Raw genomic sequence first — 21157 nt, 5'->3', positions numbered from 1 at the left:
TTTGTCCCCATGTCATTCTCTAGTGTGAAGGTTATCAGATGATGATCAGAGAGGGATAGAACTGGAGAAATTGGAGACTAAGGGGGTCTTTTACTAAGGCGCGCTAGCCGATTTAGCACTCACTAAATGCTAACGCACCCATTATGTTCTATGGACGCATTTAGCATTTAGCGAGTGCTAAATCGGCTAGCACACCTTAGTAAAAGACCCCCTGTTTCCTTCATTTTGTGTAAGTTGACTGCAATTAAGACATTTTGTCCTCAAGGATAGCTTTAACACTTTGTGGCTGATGTTGAGCCTCTTCTTCCAATAAGAACTAGCTGCTCCTTGACTACTGCTATCTTGAGTTCAGCTGCATGTTCTTTATCTGCCAGAATTTTCCTAGATTTGTTGGATATAGCCACTGCACAAGGTAATATCAATTCATCAATATCCAGAGGTTATTAAAGAAGCAATATTTAAACCTTTGAAGAAAATAACCATGAGCTAGATCAAATTATAAAAGAAAAATGGGAGGCAGAATGGGAGTCTCCATAGGTCAGGTCATGCTTTTGCTCTGGTCATCCAGTGTCCTCCCTTGGAGGGCTTATAATTTAAATTTGTACCTGAATCAATGGAGGATTATGTGACGTTCAAGGAGCAGCAGTAGGATTTGAACTAGGCTTCCCTGGTTCTCAGCTCAGCACTTTAATCACTAGGCTACTTCTTCATTCTGCACGTCTACAAAATATCTGAGTGGAGTAGAATGGGTACAAGTGGATCGATTTTTCACTCCATCAAAAATTACAAAGACTAAGGGACACTCGATGAAGTTACAGGGAAATACTTTTAAAACCAATTGGAGGAGAAATTTTTTCACTAGGAGAATAGTTAAGCTCTGGAACGCGTTGCCAGAGGATGTGGTAAGAGCATATAGCATAGCTAGTTTTAAGAAAGGTTTGGACAAGTTCCTGGAGGAAAAGTCCATAGTCTGTTATTGAGAAAGACAAGGGGGAAGCCACTGCTTGCCCTGTGTCGGTAGCGTGGAATATTGCTACACCTTGGGTTTTGGCCAGGTACTTAGTGATCTGGATTGGCCACTGTGAGAACGGGCTACTGGGCTTGATGGACCATTGGTCTGACCCAGTAAGGCTATTCTTATGTTCTTATCTTGAAACCCACCTGAAGATAAGAAAGCCTCAAAATGGATCTCAAATTCCAATGGACCAGTACATGCATCTTTGTCTACCATACTTCCTCTGTCAATGTCATTATAAGCTATACTGAGTGGTAGAGGTTCAAATGCAACTTGACCAGAAGTCTCCTGTTTACCCCACTGGAATTTCATTCAGTCCTAACAGATGTCTACAACACCACCAAATGGCTGCAGTCTGAAAGTTTGCTCATCATAAATCATCTGAAGCTCTAAGTGTACTTTTCTTCCTTGTTTATCTTCTTCAAGATTACTAAGTATTAGTTCACACAGATGACAAGAGTTGCCATATTTTATATCAAGAAGCGGGAAGAAGCATGATCCCTCCACTTTGTGCTGAGAAACAAAAAGGATTTGGGATTTTGTCATCAGCAATAGCACACACATCCAAGCCGCTTATCTTCTTAGTTCAGAGTCAATTAGCCAACAGGCTCAGCAGAGTTCTTCAATCTCACAAGTGATCCCTGGACCAGCAAACTCTGCACAACATATTTTGGTCTTTGGGACTCGCCAAACAGACCTCTTCACCAGCAGGAAGAATGCAAAGTTACTTCCTTGTTGTTTATTTATTTTAAAATTTTATTTTCTGCCTACAACCTAGGCGGATTATATTAAAACAAACACAGAATATTTCACATAATGTTCACAACAAAACAAACTGCAACATGTAGCCCTCTTCTAAAATTTCAAATATAAAATCTCACAAAGGCGTTTCAATCAAAAGGAAATATTTCACATTTCAGTCTAGAAAAAAAACTTGTATGGCTAAGTAAGTTTTCAATTCCTTTTTGAAAGGTTTTAACTTCTATCCTCTAATTGGCTGGCAATGGATGCTGTAGCCATAACCTGGAACTGGAAGTTTGTGGTGTGGGCTGGTCATTTTTTTTAGGTTTAGGCAATTTTGCAGGGTGGTGTGGCAGTTGGAATTGTTTGGGGGTAGTTGCAGGTAGGTAGTTTTGGGGCTGTGAGGTTAGTTGTTTGGAGGGTGGACAGACGCAAGGAGTTTGGAGCAGTTTGGAGGTTTGAAAGAATATGGAATTCCGTGTTTTATGCTTCTCTGCTACATTTCACATATTTTCTGTGCTACAGAAACAGAAACTCATTCCATAGAAATGCATTAATCTATTTTTTTTTTTTTATAGGGGGCTTTTTTCTCTGCTACCCCTGATCCGATGTGGCCTTTTTTCAAACTCATCTCCCTGATATTCAAAATGATTTTACTGGTCGGCAATGGCTACTAGCCAGTTAAATCGCACATATCTCTGAATATTCTTTGGGAGATAACCGGTTATCTCTTCTGAAGATTCATAGTTAACGCATATGGCAGCTAACTTGCTATATTGCACGATATAGGCTATTAGCACCGATATTGAGCATTGAGTTTAGCGATTAAAATAGGCTACACACATATTAGGCCTGTCTTTAACCACTATTAACTTAACCAGTTAACATTGAATACGCAGGACAACAAACTTTTCCTTCCTTAAAACAAAGTGGTGATTATGATACACTCCTTCAAAATAAACACAAATATAATTTCCCACTGACCATATCACATAGGAATTTAGAGAAACATGATGGTATCTTTAATTGACTATAACATGTTTTAATGCACAAAGTTTCTGATATGCTGTGATAGTTCGCCATAGCTAAAAGTGTTTTCCTGCTGATTTTCATTTGTACTCAGTGTCGGGTACATCTCGTTGCAGTGTCCAACAATAGTCAGCCAGCACTGATGGATTTCAGTTGCCCTGTTAATTTTTTCTTTTCGATAGTGGCGATGTCCTGGTGAAACCGTTCGCCATGTTCGTCACTGGGGAAGATTTGGGGGGGAAAAGTCCAAGTGTGAATGTAGAAAGTGCATTTTCAGTGAAATGTTGCACTTCATGGGTTTTTATTTTTGTAGGTATTTATATACTGCCTATCAAGGTTGCTCTGTAAGCTGCCAAGAAAATTCTCAACGACATCCTTGAATGCTTTCCAGGTGATTTTCTCTGGCCTAACTAACAGATCTTCATATCTTTCATCATTGATGATGTGTCTGATCTGCGGACTGACAAAAATGCCTTCCTTAATCTTGGCTATTGAAGAAATCAGGCCTTTTAAGCACATCTTACCTGAGTAAAAGGTTGTGTAGAAGAAATGGGTAGCAAGGTGTTTAGAACTAATTTCTATGACAAAATTTCAAAAAATTCCTTCTAAATGCTGAAACCAGCTAGTGAATTCTGAAAACATTTCTGAAACTACTCAATAAATCCCTTATGTTTTAATTACATGATGTTCTCATCAAAAACTCAATTCAAAATGGAAGGTGAGCATATCATAACATGCTAAGATATGAGATCATAGGACCTCTCATGATCTATATATCATCACAAGTCCATATCCTGAGTTGTGTGTCATAATCATTTATGCTTGGCCCTCCAGCCCCTCCCTTAAATTAGTTATCCAGGAGTGTTATCTGAGGGCTCCTTTTTACAAAGGCGCGCTAGCGGTTTAACATGCTAAACCGCTGGACGTGCTAGCTGCTACCGCCTCCTTGAGCAGGCGGTAGTTTTTGGCTAGCACGTGGTGGAAAGTGTTAATCCCGCTAGCGCACCTTTGTAAAAGGATCCCTAAGTGTTAATCTTACATATACTGTTGCCAAAACTTAATAAGCAAGGTCTGCCTTTAAAAAGGCTCAATATCATCAAGATAAAGGCATAAGCCACTGGAAAATTAGTAAAAGGCAATACTTAGGTGGGTCAAACCACCACCAGCATTGATATTGTCTGCAAAGTCCCGACGCCTGTTTGTTTGTGGCGTTTCAATCCGAAATGGATCTTCCTCGGGGGATTACTTGACAATGCTGCCTTTCTAAAAATAAGCATTCTTGTGTAAGAAATTTTTAAACAAAGGTGTGTTTGCAAGTTCAAAAGTGTATAATTCCATATCAGATCCTACAACCCGTAAGAACTTATACTAAAATAAACTATTCAAAAGTGGATTTATTCCAAAGTAAAGCAAACCAAAACTCGTACTGTTAAAAGCTCCGTGAAGATTCAAAAGTTCCTTACCCCTATGTGTTCCCCACACAGTTTCTCAGTGTCTGATTTTAGATTTCCAAATGTTTCGATAATGCTCCTTATACCAGAATGCCGTGACCACCTATGTTTTAAAGAGACGATGACCGGTGTGCATGCAGGGACTTATGATGTCATGGCTTTCATAGCCAATCTGTAGTGTTTCAGTGAGAAACAGCTGTTCAAAAACAACAACAGCAAAAAAAAACAAAAAACGTGGATGACCGCAACAATTTATTGATCATTCACACAGCCAACTTGTGTGCAATGAAATTTGTGTTCATAGCGATTTAAGGCTAATCGAAAATGTGTCAATGAAGAACAGCTGAGCACTGGTGAAAATAAAGCGAGCAAATGTGCAGGTTTATTGAATATTCACTGTCAAAAGAAACAAAAACTGAGACAGCATAAAGTGCATGGAACACCGGGGCACTTCCAAAAATAGACACCGGTCAAAATACAACAAAAACCCACAAATGTGGTCTGAAAAAACAAAAAGTAAAATTTAAAAATGAAAACTGAATTTAAAATAAGCTAGATTAAAGGCCAGTCAGAGCGCTAATGACATAACTGAAATGAAAATAATTAAATGACAATTTTTTAATATTATGAAGGGGTCGTTTGGCATTATATGATATATACCACCATCATTCTATTGTAATTTGTATTCGTTATACTTCGTATCACTCTTTGGGTTTGGGAATCCTTCCAGTCCTCTTCCCCCCCCCCCCTATCGTGCAATCACACCACTGATATCCCCTGCATCTATCATATCTATATATTTCTCCATCTTTTCTTCTAAAATTCAAATTTTAAATGGTTCAGCTGAATAGGCTACCATGGGAAACTGGGAGAAACATCTTGTGTCCAAAAATGCTGGGGCAGTGGATGGTGTATGGCAGGAGTAGGTAAGAATATGAATGGAACGTTATGAATATGAAATCAGTTGTAATTGTAAAAGTAATATTAGCTTTTTGGTTTGTAAGGGAAGTCCTTGAAAAAGCCCAAGTATACGGCGAAACATGTTGGATGATATCCCCTGGCCGACATATGACGTTTTCAAGATAAGTTTAAGTTATAACTTATCTAAGTAGCTTTAAAAGATGTGTTTTGTGCAAAAACACATATATATATATATATAAAAAGAGTAGTTAAAGGCTTATGAGGAGGTGGGTATGTAGATTGCAAACAATTTTTATTGACTGAAACAAGGCGGTATCAGAAGAAAACAACAAACTATCAAATACAACAAATAGTGGCAGGAAATCCGCAAGAACAAGGCAAAACAATACAAAGGCACATATCAGTTATATCCACCCATGTTTCCCCCAAAAGCCTCCCATTCCCCCCCCCTTGAACCCCCACCTAGTATGGAGGGGGGGTAGCAAAGCTGTCACAAGGACACACGGTAGTTCAGAGAGCCCCAAAGCAGGGAAAGCCCGAGACAGGACCAATCAAGCCAGTCCTAATATAAAAGGAAAAGAATCAGGTTCCCCCTAGGGTCTGGACTCAGATGACCCCAGGGCACACACCAAGTCTGGGCAGCCCTGTCAAAAAACAACCCCATCTCCCCCTCCCCCCATAGCAGAGAGATACGGAGATCCAGAACAAACCTAAAGGCAAGTAGCCATTAAGCAAGGGTGTTGAGTATAAGACTGCGTCCCCTAGGACACAAAGGCCCTGATTCTGCAAAGTGCTCCCAATTGTAGGCAGCTGTAGCCATCCTACAGCTGTCTAATCAGCCAATCGGGAGGCACTTTAAAAAAAATAAAATAAAAATAAATGCTCCCCAGGCAGGCCCCTATATTGAAGATGCCTCCAGGGAGCCTAGAGAGGCCCGCAAGCCCGTCTAAGCTCCCCTAAGGCTAGGCAGTAGCCTTAAGCGAACCTAGGCGGCCCTATGGGTCTCCCTAGCAGAGGGGGAGACGCTTACAATGTAGGCTAGCAAAATGCTGGCCTACATGGTAAGTAGACGCAGCTGCTATACCTAATTGCAGCAAGGATCTCCCTGCTGTGATTAGTATAGCAGACTCAGCTACGGCCGCCAGTCTCCCCTCCCCTGCTCCTGCTCAACCCTTCCTGCTGACAGAACTCCCCCCCCCTGAAGATTGCCAGCAGGAGGGTGTCTAACTCCTCCTGCCGGTCCCCCCCAACGGCCCCTCTAAAATTGCCAGCAGGAGGGTACCCAACCCCTCCTGCCGGATCCCCCCCAACTAAAGCCCCCACCCCAGAACCCCTCCATGGGCTTGCCTCCAATTTGGCCGGACGGCTCCTCACACTGTCCAGCCAGCAGGCCAGCCTCCGTCCAAATGAGGCAGGCCCGCCTCTCCACTGCCCAACTCACAGGATCCTAGGGCCTGATTGGCCCAAGCACCTAAGGCCCCCTCCTATAGGCACCGTATACAGAATCTGGTCTTTTCTGTCTAGCAGCTGAAATGCTATATGATATCAGAACATCTTCTGTGGTGCAAGAAGTAGACATGATGACTTCATTTTGTAAGCGATATTGCTGAAGGGCTGTCAGGTAAGAAGTACCAAAATCTGCAAAAGAACAGACACCTATAGGAACTAACGAAGAATGGTCTGAAATTTGACAGCTAATATTTAATGCTAAGAAATGCAGGATCTTGCATTTGGGCTGCAAAAACCCGAGGGAATGGTACAGTTTAGGGGGTGAAGAACTTTTGTGCACGAAAGAGGAGCGGAACTTGGTTGTGACCTTATGTGATGATCTTAAGGTGGCCAAATAGGTTGAAAAGGTGACGGCGAAAGCTAGAAGGATGCTAGGACGCATAGGAAGAGGTATGGCCAGAAGGAAAATGGAGGTATTGATGCCCCTATATAAGACTCTGATGAGATCTCATTTAGAATATTGTGTACAATTCTGGAGACCACACCTTTAAAAAGATATAAACAGGATGGAGTCGGTCCAGAGAAAAGCTACTAAAATGGTCAGTGGTTTTCGTTATAAGGCATATGGAGACAGACTTAAAGATCTCAATATGTCTACAGGAAATATGATAGAGATGTTTAAATACCTATGTGGCATAAATAGGCATGAGGCCAGTCTCTTTCAGTTGAAAGGAAGCTCCATTGTGAGAGGGCATAGGATGAAGTTAAGAGGTGATGGGTTCGTACTTTATTACAGAAAGTGTAGCAAATGCATAGAATAGTCTCCCGGTAGAGGTGGTGGAAATAAAGGCTGTGTCTGAATTCAAGAAAGCGTGGGACAGGCACATGGGATCTCTTAGTGAGAAGAGGAGATAGTGAATGCTGTGGATGGGCAGACTGTATGGGCCACTTGGCCTTTATCTGCCATTGTGTTTCTATGCTTCTGTTCACAAGATGGATACCCTCTGTGACTTAGGAGTTAGACTTTGAAATGAGTTGCCTGACAGATCTGGGTTTAAACCCAAGCAAGGAAGGTCCTCCTTGCACCTGGTAAGATTCCAGAGTCTTTGTTGACACTTGAAAACTCAGTTTTAATTATGACCTGCATTTGGTTCCGGAGAGATTTCCTTATTTCAAAGATAAGGGGATCTGGTTTTATAAAGGCTGTCTTTGCTTATAAAGCCTTGATCAATTGGATTCACTGTCTCCAGTGTTTGGCATGTAAGAGGCTATTTAAGATCTTATTGTGAAGAATTTTTGCTGATAAACCTGGATAAGATTGCACACACAGCCATTATTGTTTCAGATAGATGTGTCCTTGAATTGTCCACAGAGTGCTCTCAACAGCTCTTTGACTAGCTGAGGATTGTCCACATAAGTAGTCAGAGTTTGGGTTTTTAAAAAAATCTTGCACTATTTGTGGGAATCTTGGTATCAGAATCCATGCCAGAGAAATACTGCTTCCTTTCCTTATACTGCACTAGGATCAAACAGGTCAAATATGTGTCATAGAACTGCTCCCCAGTCTCCAAACTGCTAGATTTCTAAGTTTCTGATTTCCAATAATAATTTCTCTCAATGACACCCCAGCACTGATTTCTCAGTTATACCTATTCTTTGTGACTTGATGCCATGGAATTGCTACCTAAATTAGTGTGCTGTTATTCCTGAGATATGACCTCATTGGTTGATGTTTTAATGCTGTTATTGGGAAGGACTGCTGGTATGATATTATCCCTGGAAAATATGACCATATTGGTTGATAGTGTGATGTCATCACTGGGAATGGCATATGGTAAACCATTGCTGGGATGTTTAACCTCCCTGGCTGAATGATGATATTTGGCCTGAAAGTTCCACTTCTCAAGAATGATAGCCTTCTTGCCACCTGCATAACATTATGCTCCCTACCTAGGGCAGTTATACAACTTTCTTGGACATGTTTCTTTTGTGCAGTGTTTGTTGTTGTTGTTTTTTCCTTCTCCACAATGCAATAAATGACCTCTGTGTTGCACGGGTTGTTGACGGCAGCCGGAAAACCTTCTCCTGGCCAGTAAATGCAAAGGAGCTGCAGTGAAGTTGGCTGATTTCGGTTTGGCTATCGAAGTCCAAGGCGAACAGCAAGCATGGTTTGGTGAGTGGCTGCACTGAAGAAAGTTGTTTGGGTTCTGAACACTGTATCTTTGTATGTGGGATCATACCAAGATAAGCAACCACCAGAGTGCTCTGCTAATCCATGTTCTACACTGCATCGGTACTATACTGCCACCACTTTATTGCTGCATTGCACTGATCGAAAACAGTTCCCCCCACCCCCACCATTGAGCCACCCCCTTCTTCCTAGTACTGCATCAGATCCAAACAGCTTCTCTTCATCTATGCTCTGAGCTAGTTGCAGAACGCCACACTTTATCCTTACACTGGCTCCCTGCATTGTACCAAACCCAGACTACCACCAGTTCATCTCTGCACTGTACCAGCTCCACCACTGCCATGACCTAGTTCTCCCATGTCTCCACCCCTTTGTTCTGCACCAGGCTCACACTTCCACCTCTCTACGGCACACACCAATCACTTCTGCACTGCCTAGGAATCATAAGTTATCTTGTTGGGAGCAGTTGACAACACCAAGGCAGCAATGCTTAGTGGCCTTCAACCTCCCTCACCCCTTGTTACCCACTAGCAAAGTATCACCTAAAAGCAGACATTCCTCTTTAAGACTATTGTAGTCAAGACTTTTGGATCTGATGACCAACAGGTTTGTGCTTTTATGCTGGGAAGCATGCACAGTAATTTTTTTATGTAAGGCTGATAGTCGTGCTCTAGGGTTTAAGGGAGAGTGCTACTGAAGTAGGAAAGCAAAATTCTGTTCCTGTGGTGACATCTGGTGGCATATCAAAGAACTACATGAAAATAGAACACTAGACCCCAAATAACACAATTTGATATATTAGGATTGCCTATAAAGGGGCCTAGGCTTGAACACAATATTTTCTGTTGTTATGTATTATATTGTAGACCTCATATAATATGGTCAAATAACTTGGACAACATGTAAGGTGTATGGATTCTACAGTATATTAATTAAAAAAACAAAAACAAAAAACATCAGAAAATAGTTGGCAAGGTTAACATGTCCCTATCCAAAAAGACTTAAGCTTGAATTTGAGCCTAAAGTAAACTAAGGCCAATTTTTGGTGCTACAGTGGAGGCTTATGCAGGTATATGAGGTAACGTTTATGTATTTCTTGCCTTGCAGGTTTTGCTGGGACCCCTGGCTACCTCTCCCCAGAAGTGCTGCGCAAAGAAGCTTATGGAAAACCAGTGGACATATGGGCATGTGGTAAGGTGATAATGTAGTGTGTATTCCACTGACAGAAGGCATGCTAACCGATATTGAGGGCCCTTCATTTTCAGTTTGAACTGATTTTTACTTAAACAACAACAAAAAATATTCCAAAATTTCCAAAACTGAATACTGATTTTCAACCCAATTTTGCAGCATTCTATATGCAGAATTTTATTTTGGTTCCCTAGCGTTCATCACAGACATGGAGCAAACCTCCTCTCCCTTTCCCCTTAAGTATAATCCCTGATCCCCATTCCTACTTCTTCTAACTTCCATCCCTCTAATACCACAGAAAGAAGACTAAGCAGTGCTTCTTACTTCTGGCCATCAAAATTAATTTATTTGACTGAAATTTAAGGAACAGTTGTTTACAGCTTTAATAATTTATATACAGATTTAATAAACACTGATAAAGTCCTGGGAGAGGCTTGCAATCTGTTTGTTAGGTTTGTTGATAATGGAAAAAAACTCCTGGATTCTCTGTTTACACTCTGATTTCTATTTATTTTAATTCAGAAGCACATTTAGAGATCACACTGACATGCCATAAAACACGTGGAGAAAAGGAGAGGCACTGGCACCGGCTGATTGATTGCCTACAGGATGTGCCTCTCGCCGTGAGAGGCAGTAAGCCAGCGCTGGTGCTTCTCCTCCCCAGCGTCTCGCAGCACACCGGAAATTTTAGAGGGCACACAGTTTGTGATACACTGGTATAGAGTTTGCAGGATACAGTTTGCCACAGTTACAGAGCAAGTTTTTCAATACAGTTTTATCCTAACTTGACACATACTAGGGATCTAATTCCAGTATATGTAATATACAGTTTAGAAGATAAATTTGATATAGTTACAGTGCAAGATTTATCAATATAAATTTTTATCCTATGCGACACATACCGAGAATTTAGTGAGTTGTACTGATTTAGGGGTGAATTCATCAAGAGGTACTAACTGATTTAGCTCACCCTAAATGCTAAGACACCCATAGGAATATAATGGACGTCTTAGCATATAGTCACTAAGGGCTCCTTTTACAAAGGCATGCTAGCAGTTTAACGCGCGTAATAGCGCGCGCTACACCGCTGGACGCGCTGGACGCTACCGCCTCCTCGTGAGCAGGCGGTAGTTTTTGGCCGGTGCGGGGGTTAGCGCGTGATGAAAAGTCACGTGCGTTAACCCTGCTAGCGTGCCTTTGTAAAAGGAGCCCTAAGTGTCCCTTGACGAATTCCCTCTATAATGGGAACAATCCTTTGAGTGTCTATAGTATTTAAGGAGAATTATATCTTGTGAAGATGCAAGCCTGTTATACTTCCCATCTTGACAACAACAATAAAAAGCCTACCCTACCTGTATAAAAAAGGAAAGGTCCTTCCTCTTTTTTTTTTTTCATACTTTTCCCTAAACTATTTGCTTTCCTGCCATCGTAAGTCATGGCACCACAAAGCACCAAGTGTTAAATTATTCTAGGTAATGATCTGCAATTTAGCTGTGGTGATGCAGCACCTTGCCAGCTGACTTATGCGCCACCCAGGGTGGTAGTCCATGAAGCTGGGAATCCCAAAGAGAAACCTGTGAATTGGCATTTTTACATTCACGGGGACAGGATTAGACATCCTAGTCATAAACCTCAGCAAAGAGGCCAAGAAAATGTCTGCACTCTTGTCAATCCATGGCATTCACCTCTCCAGGGCACAAACATCACATTGGCAGAGCTTTGTGTGTGTGTGTGTGAGAGGGCAAATGTTGGCATCATAAGACAAGTGACGCTGTGTAACAGCATCCTTATGTTCATTCTCTGTTCCTCCTAGGTGTGATTCTTTACATTCTTCTAGTGGGATACCCTCCATTCTGGGATGAGGATCAACATAAGCTCTACCAGCAAATCAAAGCTGGTGCATACGATGTGAGTAGTTACAGCTGCTCGTCTTCAGTGCGCTCTTACCTCTGCTGCTATAGTGCAGATCGATTGTGCTCCTGAATTCACCTACTTACGCTTTTTTTTTTTCATAGGTTTTAAGATTTCCTCAATGAAAACATTTTTAAGCTCAATTTTGCTGAGGTTGTCTTAAGTTAGAACATTCACAGTTTGCAGTTATTTTACAAAATGTTGAAAACACGATTATTTGCTAATGCCTTCCTGTGTTAATGCTATTCTCTGCTAATGATTTCCTGTCCGGTAAATGATTTTATAGGATCTTGTGTTTCCATCTTGTAGGATGAATTTAAAAGAAGATTTTAATAATGATACCATTAGTTAATGTCTTCATGTGTTTGTCTTGTTGAAACATGTTTAGCATTTCTTAAATATGTATGCATGTAAATTTGTAAACCGCATACTTATTATGCAGCATATAAATTTTTAAATAAAATCAATAAATCTTTTGTAAAATATATAAAAGGCTGGAGGGAAAAAAAACCATGTATTTGGCAGCATGTACAGTGGGACCACTGATTTTTATAAGAAACATATATGAAACTAGAGCAGCCTCACTTGAGACTTTATACAAGTAAATGGCTGATTTTGCTAACGACACATGTTAAGTCCTGACATTTATTAAGAAAACACTTTCACAAGAAAAATGCACAATGTCTGATGGAAATAAACAACACAGCTCAGGCTTAATTGCAATGTGCAATTTGAAAAAATGGAGGGAAAAAGCCTCAGACTAGAGCCCTCCCACCACCACAAAGGTGGTTAGGCGTTAACCACATCGGCAAAAAAAACCTCCATTATACTGCAAAGGATAAAAGCCTTGTGCGTTGCTATTTGTGCTTAAAGATAGAAGAAATGACTTTCAACTTATCTTCTGTTGATCAGTATATAATTTTTTGCCGATGAGGTTAACTCCTAACCACCTTTTAGCCCTAGTCTGAGGCTTTTTCCCTCCGTTTTTTTCAAATTGCACATTGTAATTAAGCCTGAGCTGTGCTGTTTATTTCCATCAGACATTGTGCATTTTTCTTGTGATAGTGTTTTCTTAATACTATTGATTTTTCACAATATCTGAGTCTTTTTGGCTAAGTACTGACATTTATACATGTGTGTAGTTGATTTTGCAAAATTATATATCCAAGGAGAACCAGTCAAGGAACCAACCTCCAAAATTCATTTTTGCATTTTGAGGTGGTTCAAAACACCAGAGAGGTAATGTCAATCAGTTATAAATGTCTCAGAGCAGGTGTAAATGACAATATCGAAATTTCTGAAACATACATATGAATCCACTTCAAAATAGTAAACACACATATAAATTTTTGGCTCTGCCAAAATCGCACCCATCACATGCCCCTTCGAATCTGTGTGTGCTGGATGCATACGCATATAAATGGTATCTCTTATCAAATCATTACTTTTACCTGTATGCTGATTTACATGTGTAAATGTTGTTGTTTTCCACATGTGCAAACCTTCTAAAATTGCCTCCTTTTTCTGATAATTTTGTATTGTTTTGAAAAATATGATTTATAATTTCTGTGAAGTCTAAAAACAGTGACTGTTAACCTATGTTAACCTGCAGTCCCCTCTGCAAGACCCTCTTCCTGCACAGCTCAGTCAGTGGACCTGCCTGGCCATGCTCTTCTAGTACTCAGATCTACATATGCAGCTCTGCCAGTGCACCTTAATTCTGATCCGCAGCACCCCTTGCTGTTCTATCTAGTCCTGAAATTACCCCATAGCATTCCATAAGAAAAACAAGACTGCAAGTCCCTGAATGCAATAGGGTAAACCTAGGACTGGATCAACCCTCTCAGGTAAATCTGTATTCATTTGGCAACCTTAACCACTGACCTGATATCTGCACCACCTGATTGAAGGACTAGATCCTTATGGAATTCTACTAAATCTGTATACAATGCAGAAGATACAAATAATAACTTGTGCAAAATTGTCTGTGTCAAAAAAATGTCTGGTTTCCATGTCCCAGCTTGGATGGAGAAACAGAGGAATCTCAGAATGGCAGCGCTAACCTGAGTATAGTCTCTTCCCATTCCATGTCATCTTGATTCAAAACCCAAACCTTTCTCAAATTGCATTTGAGGCCCATCCTAACCACTATTGCATTTATGACTTCTAGGAAAAATTCTTTGTTTTGCCATAACAAACAGTATGCAAACTCATTTATTTCAAATATTACTGCTTTGTTTTTTTTTTGAAATTTGTTTTCTAAAGGGGATTAGGACTCTGACGCTACCTGCTGAAATTCAGGAAATACAAATCACCTTAGCTAGAACTTCCAATTATTACAAAGCCCTCTCTAGTAGAAGTGTGCCTTTTGAATCATAGATGTGCACACTCTGCTCTTTTCTGAGTTACTTCTGGAGAAGCCAGCTGTTAATGTTTTACTGGTTTGTTACCTGTTTTCTCCCCTAGTTTCCATCTCCTGAATGGGATACTGTCACCCCAGAAGCCAAGAACCTGATCAACCAGATGCTTACCATTAATCCAGCCAAACGCATCACAGCACATGAGGCTCTTAAGCACCCATGGGTCTGTGTAAGTAGCATCACAAAGCTTCACCCCTCTTTCAGTAGCATCTGGTGGTACAGGGTGGAAAGAGCAATTGTCTTTAGCACTGTAAGAAAGACCTGATCCTCTGGTATGGGAGTTCCTATGCCTAATTACCCTCTTCCCTTTATTTCACTCTGACTTGCACTCACAGGTGTTGATGAAGTGGCAGAGAGAGAGAGAGATGTCCAAAATGACCTTTGTTAGGGTTAGTATGTGTGTTTGGGGGGGAGGACGAACAGAATGCTAGGAATGATTAAGAAGGGGATCACGAACAGATCGGAGAAGGTTATCATGCTACTGTACCGGGCCATGGTGCACCTGCACTTGAAATACTGCGTCCAGCACTGGTCGCCATACATGAAGAAGGACACGGTACTACTCGAAAGGGTCCATAGAATTGTTAAGGGGCTGAAGGAGTTGATGTACAGTGAGAGATTAGAGAAACTGGGCCTCTTCTACCTTGAAAAGAGGAGACTGAGAGGGGACATGATAGAAACATTCAAGATAATGAAGGGAATAGACTTAGTAGATAAGGACAGGTTGTTCACCCTCTCCAAGTAGAGAGAACGAGAGGGCACTTTCTAAAGTTAAAAGGGGATAGATTCCATACAAACGTAAGGAGGTTTTTCTTCACCCAGAGAGTGATGGAAAACTGGAACGCTCTTCCTGAGGCTGTTATAGGGGAAAACATCCTCCAGGGATTCAAGACAAAGTTAGACATGTTCCTGCTGAACTGGAATGTACACAGGTAGGGCTAGTCTCGGTTAGGGCACTGGTCTTTGACCTGGGGGCCGCCGTGTGAGCGGACTGCTGGGCACAATGGACCACTGGTCTGACCCAGCAGTGGCAATTCTTATGCCCAATAATATGAGGGCAAATCAAAAATTAAAGGCAATTGTTAAACTATGTGATAACCGGAACAGAGCTAGCAAAATGCAACATATGTACTTGTACATTGCCTTTGGATAGTTTGTCCACACATAGTTCAGCACTCAACCTTTAGTTGTATGGCAGCCACGAGGTCTGAAACATGGTCGCTCCATTGCAAGATCGCACCATTGAAGAACAACATGTTGTAGTGCTCTTTCTTTGGGCAGAAGGAGTGAAACCTATGGAAATTCACCATCTGATATTTATTCAGTGTGGACATAGCACCATGAATCAACAAAAGGATTATGACTGGGTAAAAGAGTTTAAAGCAGGAAGAACAGGTGTAACTGATGAAGGTCGTGGTGGTCAAGCCTCATCGGGAGTTAAGAGCTACATTACGCTGACAACATCACCCATTCCCCATACCCACTGTGCCCTCAAAGGAATCCAGGCAAATCGAAGGGATTATCCAAACAATGGAAGACTGGATGACAAGTCACAAACTGAAACTAAAGCCCGGAAAAAACAAGTTCTTCCTTGCCAGTGATATGTTCAATTGTTCACAGTTACTTCTTTTAAAGCCATTAATAGGGGAAGAGTGTGGCGCAGTGGTTAAAGCTACAGCCTCATCACCCTGGGATTGTGGGTTCAAACCCACACTGCTCCTTGTGAACCTGGGCCCCTTGTGACCCTGGGCAAGTCACATAATCCCCACATTGCCCCAGGTACATTAGATAGATTGTGAGCCCGCCAGGACAGACAGGGAAAAATGCTTGAGTACCTGAATAAATTCATGTAACCGTTCTGAGCTCTCCTGGGAGAACGGTATAGAAAATTGAATAAATAAATTAAAAATGTATTTTGCCTTTACTTTTTGATTTACCCTCAAACATTCTCATTCTGGGTTTTGGATCCCATTCAAAACTGTAAACCATGTTGGAGGGTATAAGTGGCTCTGCTTGGTGTTTGGTGGTAGGATTTTTTTGTTGTTGTTTTGTTTTTGTTTTGTTTTTTTACAAAGATGAGATTTGGTGGGGGGAAGGAGAAACAGGTCTTAGCAGTTGCAACTCTCTGCCATGCCTCAGCTGCTACACTACCATCTGCTTCCTTTATATTGACAGAAACAATATGCTGCAAACCTGCTCTTTTCTATTTTGAGAAAAAGATGTATTATATTTTGCTGTTGATATAGATGCTGTAGGTGTCAGTAAATAAGACAAATCTTTACTGTTTAGTTTCTGTATTTAAATTCCTCTATTTATTAATTTACTTCTTGTATAATCTAGAACAGAAGTGGGCCAAAATGGCCATGGTACCCCTCTTTTCCATTCCCAAGTAACCATCTGTTTTAGTTCATGACCTATTTCCACTTCCCTCCATTGCCTCTATCACCACAAATTTAAAATTGGATCCAACTACAATTAAAAAAAACAAAAAATAATTCCTGAGATTAGCTGACGAACTTATTGCACTTCTTCGAAGGAATTAACAAACGGATGGACAAAGGGGACCTCATAGACATTGTATACTTAGACTTCCAAAAAGCCTTTGACAAGGTACCCCATGAACGCCTACTTTGGAAACTAAAGAACCATGGGGTGGAAGGAGACGTACACAGATGGATCAAGAATTGGTTGGCAAGCAGAAAGCAGACGGTAGGAGGGTAGGACTGGAGGAAGGTCACGAGTGGTGTTCCGCAGGGGTCGGTGCTTGGCCACTGCTATTCAATGTATTTATAAATGATCTAGAAATGGGGACGAAGAATGAAGTAATAAAATTCGCAGATGACACCAAACTATTCAGTGGGGCTAGGACTAAAGAGGACTGCGAAGATTTACAAAGGGACCTAAACAAACTAGGGGAGTAGGCAACGAGATGGCAGATGAAGTTCAATGTAGAGAAATGCAAAGTCTTACACATAGGAAACAGAAACCCGAGGTACAGCTTCACAATGGGAGGGCTGTTATTGAGTGAGAGTTCCCAATAAAGGGACTTGGGAGTAATAGTGGACATGACAATGAAGCCATCGGCACAATGCGCAGCGGCTGCTAAGAAAGCAAATAGAATGCTAGGAATAATCAAGAAGGGTATTACAAGCAGAACGAAAGAAGTTATCATGCCGTTGTATCAGGCGATGGTGCGCCCGCATCTAGAGTACTGCGTCCAATATTGGTCGCTATAACTAAAGAAGGATATGGCGATACTCGAGAGGGTTCAGAAGAGAGCGACACGTTTGATAAAAGGTATGGAAAACCTTTCATATGCTGAAAGATTAGAGAGACTGGGACTTTTTTCGCTGGAGAAGCGAAGACTTAGAGGGGATATGATAGAGACTTATAAGATCACGAAGGGCATAGAGAAAATAGAGAGGGACAGATTCTTCAAACTTTCAACAACTACAAGTACAAGAGGGCATTCTGAAAAATTAAAAGGAGATAGATTCAGAACCAATACTAGGAAGTTCTTCTTCACCCAACAGGTGGTAGACACCTGGAACGCGTGGACAGGGTACGGTGTTGGAGTTCAAGAAGGGATTGGACAATTTTCTGAAGAAAAAGGGGATAGAAGGGTATAGATAGAGGGCTAGTATACAGGTCCTGGACCTGATGGGCCGCCGTGTGAGCGGACGGTATTGGATTTCAAGAAGGGATTGGACAATTTTCTGAAGAAAAAGGGGATAGAAGGGTATAGATAGAGGGCTAGTATACAGGTCCTGGACCTGATGGGCCGCCGCGTGAACGGACTGCTGGGTATGATGGACCTCAGATCTGACCCAGCAGAGGTACGGCTTATGTTCTTATGTTCTAGCTGTATACAGGAACAGCTGATTGCCAGCTCAAAGGAGGCTGAGAATGTGAAGGAGGCAGCAAATGCCCAACTTCTGGGTTTATGGTGATGAAAAGCAAAAAGTAAGTCAAGTCTTTCATCACCAGGAAGAAAGAGGTCTGGAGAAACAGTGAAGACAGGAGGATAGAAGCATATGCACTAAAGAGCTATTACATGAAGATGGAGAATGAAATCAGAGTCCTCCCTATCATCTCTGAGCTTTCTAGGGTGGAGATAATCAAAGTAGGATGTAAAAGCAGAAGGAGAGATGGTAGAACTTAAGAGAAGAAAGGGTAGAAGAGTGCAAGATATGAGGAGGGAATAGAGAGAGTTAATACAGCAGAAATGGAGAGGAGAGAGCACACAGGAGACAAGAAGAAAAAGAGGGAGCATGCATGCCTAAAGAAGGAGTGGAAAGAATACAAGAGGAACGAAAAAAGATATGGAGCACAAAGACCGGTGGAATGGCTCTTGCTAGCACTGGTGGGAGGGGGTAATCCCCCTCAGATTCATGAGAGGGACTGCCCCCCACAAAAACACACACACTTCCTAATTGAAGATTCCCCTGCTCTTTAACTGGAGCTCCATGGATCTCACCCCAGCTGTTGGTGCAGCTAAGAGTCACTAATTTAAGGTTACTATATGGCTCCAAAAAAGGAGGGACAGATTGAGACATCCAGGTTTTACTTCCATTGAAAGCAATGGAAGTAAAATCTGGATGTCTCAATCCATCCTCCTTTTTATAGAACCATATGGTTCACTAAAACAAAACAAAACCAAAAAGTTTTCTGGCCCTAGTCCAGAAACATCATAGCAATTAATTGATATAAAATCCATAGACCAAATCTTCAATACAGAAATAATCATTTAGATGCAAAACATTAGCCCATAGATTAGCCAGACAGTGATAGACCCCAGGACTTGTCTCTTATCACGGCTTCACCCTAGTTTTGGCTGAGCACTACACATCTGGACTATTATATTTGTATTTATTTGTGTTTTTTTGGAAGAAGAATAAATCATCTTTTTAGGAAATCATCATCCACATTTTTTCTGTTTTTATCATTTGGATTGTTTTCACTGTGGAACATTGGGTCTTCCATTTTTTGTTTCTTGAGCACTATTCCTACCAGGTCATTATTCAGATTGTAGCTAGGACAGATAAGGAAATATGCTCGACTACTTGAATGTAAACCGCATAGACAACCTCCATTGATAGGTATATAAATAAGCTAAATAAATGAAATGTACCCTACGTTGTATATTTTCTAAGTTGTTTTCACTGTTTGATAATCCCACGAGAACTGACACAATCATTCTGAAAGCGGGGCAGGCCCAGGCAGCAGCGCAGATCACCAGGCTTAAGGGGCGCTTAAAAAGGTACTATGGGACGGGGGGTGTTTTAAAAGGAAGGGCAGGTGGGCGTTTTAAAAGGAAGGGCCAGCCGGCTGGCGGATGTGTTTTAAAAGGAAGGGCGGGCGGTGTTTAAAAAGGCACCGGGAGATGTCATCTTCACTCCATAAGACACACACCCTTTTCCACCCCCCTTTGTGGAGGTGGAAAAAGTGCGACTTATGGAACAAAAAATATGGTTATTCTTTCAAGAATATTTGAGTTGATCCCTTCCCATCCTCATGAGAAAATGGATACCATAGACCCCACTCTAACAGCAATCAAAGCTATAACTTTCTCTGCATTCACTATGGGCTGATGGGTTCTACAGGAAAGACTCTGACTGACTAGGTGTCTTCTTTTCTTGCAGCAACGCTCAACCGTGGCTTCCATGATGCACAGACAGGAAACTGTAGAGTGTCTCAAGAAATTCAATGCCAGGAGGAAACTGAAGGTAAACAATGACAGTTTCTTGGGATATCCAGAGTGTAGCTCATGAACCTTTGCTAGGAGATGACAGAGAGGATGCATGGCAGAAGATTAGTACCAGAATTTCACCTCAAGGCATGGGCCTTGCTCTTCATCTTCTCTCTCTCTTGTAACAATTTTGCCAGAACCAGGAAACCTTCTGATTGCTGGTAGTAGCACCCTGAGGTTAACTAGATAGGGTGAAGGTGGATCTGTGATTTAACTTCTCATTGTGGCATATCAGCATTGAAGCACATTAATTCTGTAATTTTTAGGTTTTGATTACTTTCTGTTCCCTCAAATATTGCACACATATGCCTTTTGACCTTTCCCCCATCCTGGAATCATATATCTGCTGCTTTCCGACTGATTGGACACCTAACAGAAAGCATCTGCAAGAGTATAAAGTATTGAAACACTCTGGAGAGGCAAAGAGACTTTCCGTTGAGAGGGAACAAAATGAATTAAGAAAGAAAAACATCTTTCACATAATTTATACTATTCAAAGATTATAGCAATATACTCTAGTACTACTTTCCCCACAGATAACAGTGCACTGTCACTACCTTTTTAATTTGTACACTGAGGAAATGAAAATGATTTGGGAAAATAAAGATTTGGGAGGTGGCTTCCATGCCAGAAATCTTAATGAGTTTTGGAAACCATAATTGCAGGCATTGACTGTATATAGCATCTGATTGTCTTAGACTTTATAGGTTAACAGTGTTAATAAAAGCAAATTGTGGGGAAATAATGTGTTAAACTGTGATTTGGAAATGTTTATAGCGTGTACTGGATCTTTATCCCAGGACAAGCAGGCAGCATATTCTTAACGTATGGGTGACGTCACCGACGGAGCCCCGGTACGGACCTTTTTAACTAGAAAGTTCTAGTTGGCCGCACCGCGCATGCGCGAGTGCCTTCCCGCCCGACGGAGGAGTGCGTGGTCTCCAGTTTCTTCGTTTCCGCGGAGCGAAGAAGACGCATGTGGTTTCAACGGCCGTTGAACACTTCTTTTTTGCCTTCCCGCTCGCGTTATTTCTGATTTTTTTCTACTTTTTCCCTTCGGGTTTCTGTTTTCTTTCTAATTGGTAAAAA

The 21157-nt window shown here is 41.4% G+C and overlaps 1 protein-coding gene across 14 annotated transcripts in view; it reads left to right on the top strand.

Annotated features, from left to right (window-relative positions):
* CAMK2B (calcium/calmodulin dependent protein kinase II beta) overlaps window positions 1–21157 on the top strand; it is a 385126-nt gene that overhangs the window by 219440 nt on the left and 144529 nt on the right. For all 14 annotated transcript variants that reach the window (XM_033948504.1, XM_033948506.1, XM_033948501.1 and 11 more), the window contains 5 exons: window positions 8677–8779; window positions 9905–9988; window positions 11802–11896; window positions 14366–14488; window positions 19962–20045. In XM_033948504.1, coding sequence (XP_033804395.1) covers window positions 8677–8779; window positions 9905–9988; window positions 11802–11896; window positions 14366–14488; window positions 19962–20045 — 489 coding nt within the window. The remainder of the gene's footprint in view (window positions 1–8676; window positions 8780–9904; window positions 9989–11801; window positions 11897–14365; window positions 14489–19961; window positions 20046–21157) is intronic.

Source organism: Geotrypetes seraphini, chromosome 6, assembly GCF_902459505.1.
Source record: "Geotrypetes seraphini chromosome 6, aGeoSer1.1, whole genome shotgun sequence".
NCBI lineage: Eukaryota > Metazoa > Chordata > Amphibia > Gymnophiona > Dermophiidae > Geotrypetes > Geotrypetes seraphini.
The sequence above is the reverse complement of the archived record's forward strand: the minus strand, read 5'-3'. Positions and strand labels throughout refer to the sequence as shown.